The 16877-nt window shown below is 37.0% G+C and overlaps 1 protein-coding gene across 6 annotated transcripts in view; it reads left to right on the top strand.

The window, feature by feature from the left end:
- ATRNL1 (attractin like 1) overlaps positions 1-16877 on the top strand; it is a 527881-nt gene that overhangs the window by 141666 nt on the left and 369338 nt on the right. For all 6 annotated transcript variants that reach the window (XM_063338744.1, XM_063338742.1, XM_063338741.1 and 3 more), the window contains exon 19: positions 4517-4654. In XM_063338744.1, coding sequence (XP_063194814.1) covers positions 4517-4654 — 138 coding nt within the window. The remainder of the gene's footprint in view (positions 1-4516; positions 4655-16877) is intronic.

The raw sequence follows: 16877 nt of genomic DNA, 5'->3' as shown, positions 1-16877 counted from the left end.
GCCATACCAATCTGATGATCGTATTTTAATTTTTAAGTTCATTGGAAAAGTAAGCAAGACATGGGGTGCTTTAGGGCAGTGGAAGCTGAGGTTGGTACAGCCTCCTGCATGGAAATACTCAAACCCTGAAAGCGATGTGTGAAAGCAGCGGTGTAGTAGTGCAGGGAAATGAAAAGCACGCTGGGGAGTTTGACAGACCTCCAGTGGTAATTTACAGTAAATAATACAGCTTAAAAGACAGCTTGGAAAGTTGTTTTTTTTTAGAATAAATAGTGTAATTGTACTAAAAGTATTTTTCCAGCAACTGTTCCTACTGCTGATGTATTTGAAAGCTGGAGCTTCTCTAGAATCAAAACTTCTGTGGGTACCTGCAACTATTTGCTCTCCTGGGTACTTTTTTCAGCAGTGTATTCTCTGTGTATGTGTGTGTACGCATATATATGTGTGTGTATACAGTATTATTTAGAAAGCGACATCTCTGAAGAAAGTGTTAATTTGGGAACTTTTTTTTAAATCAATAGGGAGAGAATAAAATTTTTAAAAGTTTAGAAACCGAAATGTAAAACTAAGCGAACACTGTCAAATGTTCAGAGTTCAAACCAAAAAACCTCAAACCATCTAATACTGTTTCCTGAAAAAAGAAGCCTCTAGGAAATTTCTGGAAACAATAGAATGACAGTACATTGTCTAGAAACTTCAGTCCTTGGTCTGTATGTTAAAATACAGGTAGGTTGATAATACGTGCAGTTAGACTTTCACTGCAATACACAGTATCTACAACTAGTGGAATTGTAATGGAGATATATATTGCTTGTCTGAAATGTTTGAGTTAGACGATTTCATCACCTTGGTTGTTTAATGGATAAAATGCTGTATTTGTTGTGTGTTTTGACCACGAACTCACTGCAGCTCCACTTTTGTTTTGAAACCCAATAGTTTTGTGAGTTTGAGGCACATCCTACAGAAGTCATAGGAATAAAATTTCAATTGATGTGAAATTTCATTTTGATTGGTATAGGCTGTAGGTTTTATTCCCAAGCATTTGTTTTTGTTTTCTGAAAATATTATCTCTAATGGATTATACTGACACAGTTTATTATTCTTAGCACAGCAATTATTTGATGTACTAGAAATAAGATAGAATGTAATATGTATATAAACTTACTGAACAGTTTGTTGTTTGGATGAAAATAAAAATAAATAGGTTATAACATAGTTTGGAGATTATTTTGCCACATGGATGAGTAGTTGGCTAAACCATTCATGTTCGTTCATGTATGCACTTAGTTTTACTTGTAGAATCGTAGAATCATAGAATCATAGAATTGTTAGGGTTGAAGGGACCTTAAAGATCATCTAGTTCCAAACCCCCTGCCCTGGGCAGGGAGACCTCCTACTAGACCAGGTTGCTCAGAGCCCCATCCAGCCTGGCCTTAAAAACTTCCAGGGATGGGGCTTCCACCACCTCTCTGGGCAACCTGTTCTGGTGTCTCACCACCCTCATGGTGAAGAACTTCTTCCTAACGTCCAGTCTGAATCGACCCATCTCTAGTTTTAATCTATTCCCTCTAGTCCTACCATTACCCGACATCCTAAAAAGTCCCTCACCAGCTTTCTTGTAGGCCCCCTTAAGATACTGGTAGACCACTATAAGGTCTCCTCGGAGCCTGCTTTTCTCCAGGATGAACGACCCCAACTGTAGTTCCTATCCACGCTCTCTATTGTGCCCCTGGGCAATTGTGTTGGTGTTAAATATTTTAAATTCATTCTCATTTTCTGTGTGTTCAATACTTTAGAACTAGTATTTGGCAGGTAGCGTAAAAAAAGCGTTTCTTTTTGTGACTGATCATTTTGAAATCAATAGGCCTAAAAGCAGCTGTCATAGTATTTCTTTTTATATGAATACATTTTTATTTTTTTCATCACATTTCCATTTTAACTGGACTATTATTATAAATAAAATGGCAAATACCATACATACGTAAGAAAAAAAGAAAAATAAATAGTGTTGGGTAGTGTTAGGTAGAATGTAAGCCCAAGTTTGCATTTAAAGCCTAAATTTCTCCTCTGAAAAACAGTGTGAATTGATTCTAACTAGTTTGTTTAAAACTAGTTAAAGTATTTTTACACTAGATCTAGACTGTAATGCAGACCTGGGTTTTGTATATTTTTCTTAGCATTAAATTTTTCCTAAAACTATAATTACCAACATTTGTCAGCATCAGCAACCGTTTCAACACAGAGGTCAAAAGCAAATTAGTCATAGAATTACTTATCTTCAGGGCAGAATCAGCTGAAGATTCAGCTACATCACATTTGTACATGTGAGAAAAACTACTCTGTTGCTTCCACTGACGTAAAGTAAAATCACTTAAGGAAAATTGACTTTTTAAATTTAACTCCTAGTTCTTATTTAAAGATCCTTACTGCATCCCGTTATTCTAATTATTACTGTAATTATTTAATACTGATGTCTCCAGTTTGCACTTGTTTGTATCACAGAAAGTTGTTGCAATGTGCAGTTCTTCTGGCGCTTCACTTTTCTCAGTGAAAATCAGCAAAAATGTAATATAATTTTTAAATGGTGTGCCATTTAAATTGCAGGTTGTAGTAATTCTTGTTGCACATATATTTTTAGTTTGATTTAAAATCTCTTCCATTATCTTTGCCTTAACAAAATGTAAGACTATCATATATGACCAGAAAATATTATCACTTGCAGCAAACTAAAAGTCACAATAAAAAAATTGATTTTAGTTTCATTTATCCTTTAAATAACACAAAAAATAAGAAATATGAAACTAAGCATTAGAAAGAATAGATGATGTACACATCAATGACCCACTAATTAGAGAATACTAGAATGAAACATTCTCCTTATATCGTGATAGAGTCTTAATTAGGCAATCTTACTTTAATAGAACACCTATCTAATTCGCTGTTTGAACTTTCAGTTTATTGGGACGCATTTTTTTTTTTTTTTTACATTTGCTTTAAGTAATTTAATGTGTAAGACATACAAACAAAACCCAAAATGGAGCTGCAATTCATGGTACTTTTGTGTAGCTTTTTCTGGGAAAGCCAACACTGCAGAACGGAAAACTGCCTGGAGGAAAATACCACCAAGTTGTCTAAAAATCAAGTGTTCTTAGCAAGAAGAAAACTTGTAATTTCGAAGGATGTTTATTCAAGACAGTGTGAAAACTTCTGGTCTAGTAGTACAGAAATGTTTGATACTTGTTTACAAGGTTCTGTAGGCATAGCTACAGAAAAAGGAAGAGATTGCAAACTTGGGAGCTTTAATGGTTTATGAGCCAAGCCTGGCGATGACTGTAAATGTATTAAGTTACTAAATTCTAAAACAGCTCTAAAAACCTTTAAGTCATGCAGTGAGAATCTCTTTTTTTTTTTTCTCTTTTTTTTCCTAGCCAAGACACCATGACATTTAGATTAAGAATCCAAATAATAATAAAAAAAAAAATTAAACTAAATGATGTATTGAGATATCTGTCCTATGCTGGGCCTTGCACACCCCTCGCCAGTAAGGGATTGGCAGGTTTGATGTAGTCTGACACTTGACAAGGTGCTGTAATTGTCACTAATCTGCTGAGCACTAGGAGCTCCAAGGTCCCAGTCTACGGCGAGGTCATCCTTCAAAACCTCCTGGTCGTTCGGCCGAGTCCTGGCAGCAGGATCAATGATTCTGGCGGAATTCACATTGTGATTTTGCTGCAACAGTGATCAGTACTTTCTGAGTTTCTTCAAAACGTGGAATACTGAAGAGGAGTTGTGGTGCAAGATAGGTGGTTTGTAGTGTTGCTGTTTGACAAAAAGCAATTTCACGCTCTTAGGGTCAATTTATGTCAGTAAGAGTTCCAGTTTTTCTACTCTGACCAAAGCTGGCTGTAGTGAGGAGGGACTGGAGATGTTTGATGTGGCTCAGATGTCCTTAAAACCCCTTAATGTGCCAAAGCTAATGGGAGGATCAGAACTGTTAAAAATAAGGCAATTTTCGGTTAATTCTTTTGTAAGTTCTTTCTCCCCAGTAGATACAAGTTTGAGTGCGAGTTGTTCACATTCTCCATCACAGTAGCCCTTCAAATGCTTCACAGCGGATTGCATGTAGGTGTGGGGGGTTTTATTTGCTCTCAGTTGGTGACTTACTGTCTCTTGAGAGGTTTCTTAAGCGACTGGGCAGCATTTTAAAGCTAAAGGACTGGATTCAGTCACTCACAGTGGCAAAAAGACTTTCTCACACGCCTTAAGCTCACGTGTCACTACATGGTCAACTTCTGTGCTCTTCTGTGTGAATACATGTTTTGTATGTATGCTATGTATATAGCATGCTATATACATGCTATTTTAAAGAGGTTCTGTGTTAAAGTACAAATGTATGTGCTGGTCATTAGTCAGGAGACTCCTCAGAAATACATTTGATCACAACTTCGTACTCACATAAGGATGATTTTGTTCCCAAGAGCAATTTAGTAATGACTCTTTAAATGTTACATTCTAGCTTGCCAGTGCAATGGCCACAGCACCTGCGTCAACAGTAATGTCTGTGATCAATGTAAAAACTTAACAACAGGAAAACAGTGTGAAACGTGCATGCCAGGATATTATGGGGATCCCACAAATGGAGGACAGTGTACAGGTAAGTTGTTCTGCTGGGAGGAAAAAAAAAAATTGAACTGACATTTTATGTAATGTGAATTTAACTTTTTTACTGTAACATGAAATTAACTTTTCTTTGAAGGTAAAATGTTTACTCATGAGCCGATCAGCTAAATTAATGATTCAAAATCAGATTAATATTTTTAAGAGAAACTTTGCATTCAGAATCATCATTTTGCAGTTGTTGTTTGGTCTGGATGCTCTAAGAACAAGACGGTAATTTAAAGATGCTCTCCCAGTTAGGGAAAGGAGGAGAAAGAAGCTGTTTTGTGGGAGCAACACCTTAAATCCTGATATTCCAGAGAGGCATCGTTTCATTCCATGTAAATGATCCTCTTAAAAGCAGTGAGATGTTTCTTATAAATGAAGTTTGACACCTACCATAATGTCTGATAGCACTGATTTGTATAAATGTGTGATGCTAGTGGAAAAATTACACATTTAAGAGACCAACGCATGTTATTCATGTGTAGTTCAAACAGAAAAGCCTGGTACACGGAGGATTGTAAGGTACGCTAACCTATTCAATCTGTTCAGTTTTCTAATTGCTGCATTGGAGGATTCTCCTTGAAGTGAAAGAGAGAATGAGGTCCAGTAATGCAGATGGTTTTTGTGTATTGCCGTAGGGCTGCTTTTTTACTTGCATGGGTGATTTTAAAGTTGACAGGTATTCCTTCCCTTACAACTAAATGGGGGAAGGTGGGGGGTATATCCAATATGAAAAGTAATTAAGGTAGTTGAGATTGAATCTAGGAGGCTGCTACAAAATTTTGTCCTATGATGATTTCTTCTCCGTTGTTGTTTCTTTAACTGGACTTTTGCTTGTTAAGGAATGATTATTCATTTAAAGGCTTCACTTGTTCCTCAGCACGTTAACATGCAGCAGTCAATGCACAAAGCTGCGCATCTGGTAAACTCAAGCACGATATGTAGAAAGTGTGTTCAAGGGGATGGAAAGACTAATGTCTGCCCCTATTGACAATTGCACATTTTGCTGTTGCTTTATGACACTTTAAATAATTCTTAATAGTTCTCTTATTTCCTGAAGTTGACAAAATGCTCTTTTGCTGTCTATAGCACTTTATGGCAAAATGATGTATTAATAGAGCTTTTATTCTTCAGGGATACGTTAGCTATCAACCAAATAAGCATTCCATCACCTTTAGTGAATTATGTGTAGTACAATAATGGCTAAAATCAATTTATAAGACCAGTAAAATTATAAATTTTATGACTTGTTTTTTCAACCCTAGTCTTTAGAAGTACATATTTTTATTGGTAGACATGATTTTAACAGGAGCTATTTAAACTAAAGAATGCTTTAAAAAACAAAGATTGTCATTATTTTGAGGCCTTATCTGCATTGGTATATTTTGTAGTATAGAGCCCATAAATCTGTTTAAGTCTTTAAGACATTTTGATGAATGTGGTCATTATGAACTGTTAGATTTTCTTCAGTATCATGATTTTTCTTCCTATGATAGAGGTGCCCAAATTGTGGGCCAGGGATTTCTGCAGGAAATAATACCAATGATCCATAGATAAGCCAAATCAATTTTACTTGGATTTAAGAGGATTTTGGAACCATAGTTCAGATCAGGCAGTGTGCAAATCTAAAGAAAGAAAGAGATAGTTCTTTTTTTAATTTTTTTTTTTTGTTCCACCTTCATTCTGCTAATGTTTTTGGCAACAAAAAAAGAAAGTAGCTGCAAATTAAAACCATAATTAAAGTAAAGGCATAAGGAAAAAATATGATTGGAAGGAAGGGCAACCCAGTCAGAAGCTGAACTTAAGTGTGACTGAAATAATGAGAAAATGAGACAGGAAATGGTATGGAATAGTCAATCAAAGAAGAAAAGTCATGAAGAACTGAAAAAAAACCCCAGTCATCCTCATAGTCCTTTCTCGTGCTGCTTTTCTCTGCTGCTGCTGCCAGCTAAGTTTCTGGCATAACCCTACCAGCATTTCTTTTCTACTGACTCACCCTTCTGCACAGGGGCTGAGACTGCCTGAGCACGTGGTGCGTTTTTTCCTCAGAGCTCCCGAGTTATTTCTTTGAGGATCCAGATTGAAAACTTTTTAAGGGAATGACAAGGTAATGGCTCTAACTCCTATACTACAGCTGTAATGCTGTAATATTCTTCATACAACAAGTTGCTATAGTTACAAGGGTGTAACTTGGTTATGAATTGGAGAGCAGCTGAAGCTGGGAAAAGAAGTTGTACTCAATCCCGACAGTTGAGAGGCAAAGTGGCATACAGTAGGAGAAAAACTAAGAATTATTCTCTTGATGTACTCATGACATACTACATAAAATATTTTTTTTCCCAGTGGCCTGACAAAAATACTTATGAATTCGTACATGTATTCTGCTGTTGTGTTATATACATTTATAGGTAAAATCTCACCTCCCAACTTTGACTATTGGTGACATAGATCAAAAAAAAAGATTTCCAAGAAAAACTTCCTTTTCTCTTATAGGCTGGATTAGCCTTTGTTATTCCTTAGATCCCTGATGATCTTGAAAGGAAGGAGGAGATGCACAGCAAGTCTATCAGTCCTCAGAAAACTTTTTTTTTCCTTAACTATGCCAATCCTTTCCTAAATCCGTTTTTATAATTTTAGGAGGTCATTGAGAAAGCTCTGAAAGAAGCTGACTGTCCACTCCTGAGTGATCAGTTATCTTCTGCCTTTGTCCAGGGATGGAAAACTTTGTATGTTTATAACTATTGTCCTTATTATACTCTGGGAATGATGATGCCCTTACAACCGTCATCAGATAATCGATACATTCATAGTGGTATTGTATCATGTTATACTATCAGATTACTATGAGATGAGTAACAGTTGTTGTAGGAAGAAGATACAATTCATGTTTCCGAAGGTTTTGAATAGTTGTGATTAAACAATGGCTAAAAATAAATTGCCTTTTCTGGATTTTTGCTCACTATAATTGCTGACACTTCAATAGCTTTAAAAGAAATTTAAGGACTCGCTTTGCATCCTGATATGATGCAGGCTTAGTAGATGTGACAAACCTAAAAATAAGGACATAGAAAAGATAGAAGCATAATAACAGGCTTCTGTTATTATAAGCAAAAGGAAGCTGAAAAGAGAAAATGATGATAAAGTGCCTTCCCCTACTTGGGCTGAGGAAGAAGTAATGGGATTGCGTTGCAACAAGAAAGATTAAGGTGGAATACAAGGAAAACTTTCTACTGGTTAAACTGTGACATAGATTGCATAAAGACATTATGAAATATGCATTATCACCTACACTATATTTTTAAAATTCTCAAGTTTCTCTAGCTTTGGAAAAGGGCAGTGGACTAGCTGATTCCACATGTTCTTCTCCAGTCCTAATTTTCAAAAGATTCTCAGAGTCTGAGATCTAGAATGCAGGGAGGTATTGAGTAAGGGTAAAGTATTTCAATTATATAGGAAAATGATCTATGTATAGAAAAATGACTACGGATATTTGCCATACTATGAGTACTTAATAAGGATGTTCGTAAGTCTTACCTGTTACTTATTTTGGAATCTGTAGCATTATTGTTACTGCAGCATTAAAAAGCTTTCCATCTAATGCAGGTTTACTCTGTGATTGATCCTCGCTCTAGTTTATTTTTTGTGTCAAAAACTGTGACTGTAATTTTATTACAGTTATCTGTTCTTATTCTTAATTAAAAATAGTTTCAGGTAGTTATTATGTCTGATGTGAAACAGGTAGCCAAAACATAAAACGAAATTAATTTGTTACCTTATGATATATTTTTAGTTACACAAAAAGATTTGCATGCTTTGTTGGAAATTAATGATATACAGTGCACTAATTAGTAAGTCCAGACCCTGTGTGTGTGCTTAAGATTTGTAAGCTAAACCCCTGTACGGCAAAGAAAAGCATAAAATGATAGTACCATCAAAGTTACCGTGTAAAGTTACAGCATCCTTTTCAAGAATCGGGGCAATGTGCAAGAAACTAAGAGGGAAGCCAGAGGCAAATTCTGAATGTGAGGGAAGAGCATGCTGACAAGGGACAGGTTTTGGGTTCCAGACCAAGCTCCAGTTCTGTTTACACCTCTTATCTGACTGGTCTGGAGTGCAGACGCATGAGCGACCCTTGGAGTGCTAAATGCAGTGCTGTCAGTCTGTGCCGGGAATATTTAAGAAATCAAAGCTCCAGTGATTTAACAGAATAAGGCGCGCACACACTCTGTATTGTGGTGAAGCTTAGATGAGAGCTGCCCAGCTCAGCCTTGTTTGCTTCTGAGCAGGTAAAGCTCTCCAGATGTAGGGAGCCTTGTAGTCTGAGGTGTTGAAGAGTTGGAAGGCAGATATTCCAAATTACTTTCTTTCTTTTTTTTTTTAAATTCGGCTCAAGTCCCATTTGAGGTACAACTTTGAAGCCATGACTATAAAAAATCAGTAATAGAAAATTCATCATTAAATATTGATGGATTTGGAAAATAAAGGAGCTCTGACTGTAGATGGGAAAGATACTGATTTGCTGCCTTGGTGGTTTCTCTTAGTGTTATGTTTTCTTCAAGGGCTTGTTCTGTCACGTGCTGCGTGTCTGGGAAATATGCAAAGCTTTTATAGAAATTCTAGAAAAAGAGTTATACGTGTACAACAGACTGCAGCTTAAAGTAACAGGAGAAAACTGGATGGGAGATTGCTTGGAACAATTTTGTGTAATCTTGGCAGCATTTTTTAGCATTATTTTCAAACTTATTAATCATCTACTTAGTTGTCAATGTTAAAAAAAATTACTCTAGCTGCTTATCATCCTGTCATTTTCTTTATGCATGGTATTTTTAAAAATTATTCTTAAAATGTATGAGATGCCAGGAGAGAATTCTTTACAGTAACTTATGACACACACTGTGAATGTATAATACATTTAATAATATGATAACGTAAGCACTTTGCTGTATTGCCCTTTTTTCATAAACTGATAACATCCCAAACAGCGTTCAGTTTTCCCATAATTGTACTACCATTGCTGTTGCTTTTACAGTAGGAGTAAAACTGTGAGTACCAGCGCAGCAGGAACATCATGTTTTAACTTGCACCTCACGCTGTCTAAGCAGGGTTAAAAGGCATGGTGTTTAAGACACACTGGTGGCCATTCTTTAAAAGCCTCCTACCAGATAGACTGTATGGGTGAAGTTTTTTAAGCAAATCTGTAGCATTTCTATTTCCTTTATAGATCTGTCACCTTCCCTGCTATCATACAGTCGGACACTTTCAATACTCAAGGCACCAGCTTCCCCCCACATTTGATTTGGAATCATTGTGTTTGAAAATGTGAAGTTAATTGTTTACTGGAAACATTTAATTTTTTTCCCAGATCTTCAAACTATTAGCAAAACCAAACATATTTCTAGTGAGCGTACACCACGTAGGATCCACTGCAGCTAGGTGAGAGGTCTGGGTGCCTTTTTTGTTCCTCCATTACATGGAGTGTGAAGGAGAGAATAAATCTGAGTTTTTCTGCTGTTCTTCTAAAGCATCTGTCTCTGTAAGAGTGTGCCTTGTGCAATGTCTGCTTCTTTTGGACGTTGTATAACTCAGTACTTTTAACCTATATTTATATATGTGTGTGTATGTGCATACATCTACACATACTACTCCCTGAATTTGTTCCACGTGAATTTAGGCATCTACATATTAGCTGTCCAACTTACATATATATACACCAAGTGTCTCAAGACATTAAAAAAAAAGATAAGCATCAATAAAGGGCTAAATTCTTAGACTAGCTTGAACATACATTGATTTAGGTGAGGTTGAGCCCAGCAATGAAACTTCTGTTGGTTAAAAGAAGAAAAAATAAAACTTATTAGTGACTTGTTGATACCTAAAATCTTCAGTAACAGGAGGAAAATCCATGGTGTTCAAATCTTGCTGCTCAAAGAACGTGAGTATTCTGCTGGGTAGCTGACGTGTGAGCTGTGGGGGTTTTGAGAGAAGAGGCTGAGGGTGGCAGAAGCCATTACTTCTGGTGTCTGTGAGAGAGAGACGTGAGAAAGATGTTAAACTCATCATGGCAGCTAATTGAAAATTGTCTCCTTGCTTTCTAGGTTCTGTCTAACTTTGAAAGACATCTACTGGGTAGATTTATGGATTGTTTTTCTCTGGCACTGTTTCTAACATTTTTACCTGTTCAGCAGTAGCAACCTTCGTAACACATTTTGGTCATGACTGTCCATGGAGGAACTGATACTGATTTCCTTCCTTCGTTTCCTTCTCTCCAAAATAAATACTGTTAAAAGCTACCATGGGCATGATCAAGAACAAAGTCCTGTTCCTATAGGGCAATCAGTGCGTTAGATATTTGGAAAAAATAATAATTCAGTTTCACTTACAAGGAGCACATGTGCATTAGAGTGGCTGTTTTTGTAGGCAGCACATCTAAGAAACCCCACAATTACTTTGAAGTAATCTGTAGTCGCTTTATTAGAACACAAACATCAACCTGAACAAGATTATCAATGGAAAACTAGGGGAGGTGTACTAAAGAAAAAATGGAAGCAGATCTACCTTTTGCTACCAAATAATTTCAAGGCGGATGTCCTTCTTTGCCATTTTCTTTCCAATTCAACACTTTATTGCTGTGTCCAAGCTGAATCAGGCTCCATACAATCCACACTAGATCTTAGGAAAGTCTCTTTTTTTCCTCTCCATTTTGTTTTGATGCTGTTCTTTGATATAGATAGGCCTCTTCCTTGCTGAAGCATCTCTTAGTTTCTACTCCTGCTTCAGGTTTTCTGCTTCTTGTCATCTTCTCTCTTAACCCTGACTGCGGCTCCCAATAGTTTTTGCAAAGCTTATAATTGTTATTTGCAGCCAAGGAAGAAGCAGTTTCCTCTGCCATCTAGAGAGTACAAAGTAACCCATGGTGCCCAGGGCAATAATGTCTTTCTGCTTGCTCCCCAGCCATGCTTTTAGAATATATATACAGGAACATGTGTGTGTGTGTGTATATACATACACAGTGCACAGTATTTGTATATTAAATTGTAATACAGCAAATTAGATGATTTCACACATTAAAGAAAGCAACCTGTCTTTTCATAATGGAAAAAGTTGATAGTGTGACAAGGAAAACAGTTTAATGTTCAGTTTCTTTTTTGAACTAAAATATGCTGTTGTCTACTTAGTTGATAGAAAGATACCGGGTAATTTCCCTTTGGACTTATGTTTCCAGGTTTCAAAAAGTTATACAAGCAATACGGGAACAGAAAACAGCAGTCTTAATTTTTCACTTCAACACTATCACTGTGTAGCTTTTAAATTACCTGTAATTTGGGAATGCGTAGGGCAGGTGTAGAGAGGCATCAGCCTGAATATTCTGTGTATGAATATTTTATGACTGCATTTGTGTCAGTAAACTTGAAATTGGAAAAAAAATATTTCCCTAAGAATCATTTTATTTAGTAAATATCATAGCACAATGACATATTTGAGTTTTAGTCTCAGAATACCCAGAGGCTAATATATCGTAGTATTAGGAACTGTATGATGCTACTTTAAACAGGCAAAATTAGGCAGATGCTGTTGGCCTGAGAAATAGTTTTTGGAAGGAGAAATAAAATCTTACATTTAAAACTTCATCAAGGGATTTTTTTTTTTTATTTTTTTTTGGTAACCTGAAATCATTTTGTTCTGTTGTGATTCAGAATTTTACAAACAGATTCTGCAGTAATCCTGTCCTTTGTAAATATTTTCAGCTAGAATGGGAATTGAAGGTTGTGTCTGTCAGGGAGGTCCCACCGCTGGCCGGTGTCTGAGACACACGTTGGTTACTTTTCAGGGCTGTCACAAAATGGCTGTACAATTGAGGGATTTGTTCTCTTTAACGACACAAGTATTCTAGGCATTTCTAGTTGTTGGAGGTAGTTCATGACAACTCTGAGCAGCAGGAAACTGATAAATGTTTTGTTTTGTTTTGTTTTAGATGAAATTTATAGTCTGCTTTTGAAAAGGCCATTTTAGTGTGCTGCTTTTTTTTTTTTTTTTTTTTTTTTTTTTTTTTTTTTTTTTTTTTTCCTTCTGTGAGCGTGGCTGAGCACTGGAGCAGGTTGCCCAGAGAGGTTGTGGAGCCTCCCTCCTCAGAAATACTCAAAAGCCTTCTGGATACCATCCTGGGCAACAGGGTCTAGGTGGTCCTACCAGAGCAGGGGAGTTGAGTTGGACCAGATGATCTCTAGGGGTCTCTTTGAGCCTCAGCTGTTCCGTGGTTTGAAAACAATGCCATGCACTAAGGCATTAAAGACCAGGCATTTTGAAACTTCTATTTTTCATGTCCTGTTATTTTGTAGTAATACAGCATCTGTAATATATTTATGTAGTAGCTTTAGGCTCATCACATTTTGGTTCCACGCACCGGTCCTAAGGGAGGGTAATGCCTATCTCTGAAAACCTTGCAAGAATTCTTCAAATTTATATTTAGGTTACCACTAAGCTCCTGTCTTGTCAAGTGTTTAGACAGTGATTTACAAGGGATCTCTCCATTGCCTTCATATTCATTGGCGGGTTGAAGATCTTCAGCATGCAAAGTTGGAGTAGTGTCTGGTAATACCTTGATCTAAGCAAATTTATTTTTTTAAAGGGTTGATTAGGAGTTGAGCTCAGCTGGTAATTCATGCTATTTTTTCTAGGTCTAACTTTTCTTTGGCTTCTTTACTTATCGTGATTTATGATTGTATCTATGTTTCCTTAGAAATGCATGCAAAAACTGCATGTGTTGTACAAGTAGCCTGGGGAGCTTCGTATGATAATTACTTCTCTGCTTTATTAAGATGCTCTTTATCTTGTTTCACCCACTTCAGTTTAATTTTGTGTCCTTTGCAAAGTGGAATTAACACAGCTGTGCGGGGAGGAGATACGCTGCTATCTGCGAGTGGCTCTGTAACTCCATCAGTGTTGCCCTGTCTCATACTGTGGAAGGCCTGATCCAGTGTTTGGATTCGCCAGACCTTTCTTGTTACGCTACAGTTATCCGTGCTTTCTCTGGGTTGTAGCACGAAGCACTCTACCACAAAGGCCTTTCAAAATGTAAAGCTAATGGAAGTGCACGCTTTCATTTACATGATATGTAAGTTAAGAAGTTATTTGAGATCTGGCAACCGGTACATTTCTGTGTAGAGTTCAAGTTGAGTTGCCTTTTGTTTGTTGTTTTTTGTTTTTTTTTTTTTGTTCACTAGGTTCTAGAGTCATTAAACAGCTGGACACATGGCAAAGCTTTTCTCCCCAAAGCACATTCAGGCTGAAAAGTTGTAAATTCTAGATGGACTATCAGCTAATAGCTGTTAGAGGATCACAGTCTTGACTTCATACTGTGAGACCCGAAAGAGCATTTGATGACTGATGTGCAGCTCTGTCAAACATTATGTGGCCAAATCAAAGAGAACAAGTCAAAAAATCCACACCCAAACACCCAAATGAAAAAAGACCCCCAAGCCCCCAATCCACAGCAGGAACCCCTTGCATGATCGTTCATTACAATTCTTCGCATAAATGCTTGTGCTAATTTTTATAGTTCTCTGATCTTTCTTTTGTGCCTTTATTGTAAGGTTTTATGGCTGTATCCCTGTTTTTTGCACATGCTTTTAGACCTGACCCAAGTGAGCCACATGCCTGGTTTTGAATCAATGAGTAAATAAGCTTTTTCCAGAAGATGGAGGCATCTGATAGTTTTTACCTGCATGCACCCAGCTACTGTTCTCGATGAATTAACCATCAAACTAAACTGCCTAAACTGATTTTTGTGCTCCGAAATGGGGCATTCTGTGCACGTTGCCTGAACTCTGGGCATAGTGTATTTAGACTATATCCATATATAAGGTGAGCACTAATGTCAGCTGGGAGCAGATGAACTACAGTTAATTTTGTTTAAAATCAAAGTTCTGGAAGCAGTATTCCCATTTTGCATAAGGATTTACAATTAGTGCACCCATTCTGACAATCAGTTGATACAAAACTGCACCGTAGCGTAGACTAAGCCTTCAGTAGTCAGACCAGACAAAATTGTTTGCTCTTTAGGGAATTTAGGTGTCAAACTCCCAGACTTCCAAGGTGGCAGACTTCCAAAGCTGAAAGCCTAATGCTTTAGTACTGAAATCTCATGTGGTAACCTGCCCTTCAGGCTTTCCCAGCCCCTGATATCCATCACTGGTATCACTTCCAACATCTGTTAATAGCAGTTCTCTGTGGGGAACCATCATACAGACTGTCATTTTGATGAAAACATGCAGGAATTATTGTAAGCTGTGATAACCAAGGAAACAAAGAATACCTGAGCTCCATAAAGCTGCATGTTAAAGAGAATTAATTGATCATTTCTTTATAAATCCTAGAAAATTGTGTATCCATCCAGCCCAAACCATGAAAATGCTTGTAGTTGGAACAAATTTTTTTAAAAAAGAGCTAGTTTAACTAGGATATTCATTATTTTATTTCATTAACTTTTTCTGCTGCTGTGACCACAAAGTGGTGACACATGTCCAGAAGCATGTTTTCTATTAGCCTGTAGTAATGGTTTCAATGGCATAAAAGCTGTCATTCTTAGCTATTAATCTTCAGTGAGCAATGACCTGATGTTTCGCTCAGATCATGTATTGTTTAGAAACAAAAGACAGGTGTTCACAGTCCAAATTAATATAACAAAATGCATGTCAATATAAAATCATTATATGAAGTAGGTAGAAATTTAAAATAGAACGTCTAAATTTTGGCTCTCAAGCAGTCATTCATCTTTCTTCCCATTGAGTCTGGCAGTCGTATAAAATTGGTAATTGAAGTCTCGTAAATTAAAAACAAGCTGGAGTTACAGCATGTAGTTTTGTAATAACTGGTGTATAGCTTATTTCTAAGAGACTTTAAAAAAACCCCACAACTTTCTGTACTTTTTTAAATGGTTTCTCTCTTATAACTAAATTTTCGAAATGGGGAAGCTGTGATGTGTTCAGTTACGTGGGTACGGTTAGTACTAATAGGAGTCTCACAGAACCTGTTTAAGCTGTATTGTAATCATTGATGTGTCTCATGCTTTTCAGCTGGTGATGATATCAGCAGCAATTTTTGCAGTAGAGTGATCTGTGCACACGTGTCCCTAGAACGCAGCGCAGGCCCAAGAGGAAAATATTGTACAGAGGTAGTAAAAGATATTTATGGTCAAGATAACGCTAACAAACCAAGGGTATTAGTTGCTAGTAGGCTGGAAAACAGGACCCTGTAGCTTTGTTACACCTGGTGTATTTAGTCCTCCTTCCCTAGCGTTATGTGGATACGGGCTCGGTGCTACAATTAGCACAGGCGGGATAATGAGAGTTAGAAAGTTCTGGTAGGGATCAGCTCCGCTATCCCGTCTTTGCAGTGATGTCTTCAAAATGTTTGTTCCTGTTCATTTCATCCTGACTCTTCCTGTGGCACGATGCCTGGAGTTTGGATGCTTTTGTCCAGTGTTGTCCTTAGAGGTCAGCACCCACGCTGTTGTGAAACGAATGAGAAGGATGAAAAATAAGCTTCGGCACTATGTAGAGTTTGGTTTATTAGTTTTTAATAGAGCTATTAAAGTGATATTCAGTGTTTAATATCAGAAAAGAGGTAAGTAGGTAAACTCTACTACTGCTGTAGTTAGCTGTAAATTTGTTTTTTTCTCTTCTGCATGGGAATTCTGTGTTGAAGAGGTTTCTGGTCCAAAATCTCATATTCAGGGGCCTTGAGCCCTATGTAATGCAGGACTGAGAATGCGGACAAAGAGCTTTTAACTGTCATCTGAAGGAAAAACCAACAGAAATGTAGAAAGCATAAAGGTACACAGTGTCCTCGTCTAGCAGTATAAACAGCAGCAAAAGCATTTTCTTTTGCATCTTCCTAAAGTAGAATTAGGAATGAGCATTAATTGATGGGAGTTTTGACACTCTTAGAGAATGACGTGGCAATTTGGGATACAGAGCTTTTATGCAGTTTTCCTGTTTAGCCATTCTAATGTCTAACATGTAGAGAATTGCATTTATGGAATTCACCAATGTGTTAAAGATCGTGGGTTTGGGTATTCCATCATTAGGTGTCTAAAATTTTAGAGGAATTTTTATATTCAGTGAAATATTATGTTCTAGAATCCTTCTTTTCACAGTGACTATGTCTGCGTAGTTAAAAATCAAAAGCATCTTTTAGTCCAAGTACTTTGTGGTAAT

This window comes from Chroicocephalus ridibundus, chromosome 6 (genome assembly GCF_963924245.1).
Source record: "Chroicocephalus ridibundus chromosome 6, bChrRid1.1, whole genome shotgun sequence".
Classification (NCBI taxonomy): Eukaryota; Metazoa; Chordata; class Aves; order Charadriiformes; family Laridae; genus Chroicocephalus; species Chroicocephalus ridibundus.
This window is presented reverse-complemented; position numbering and strand designations above follow the sequence as displayed.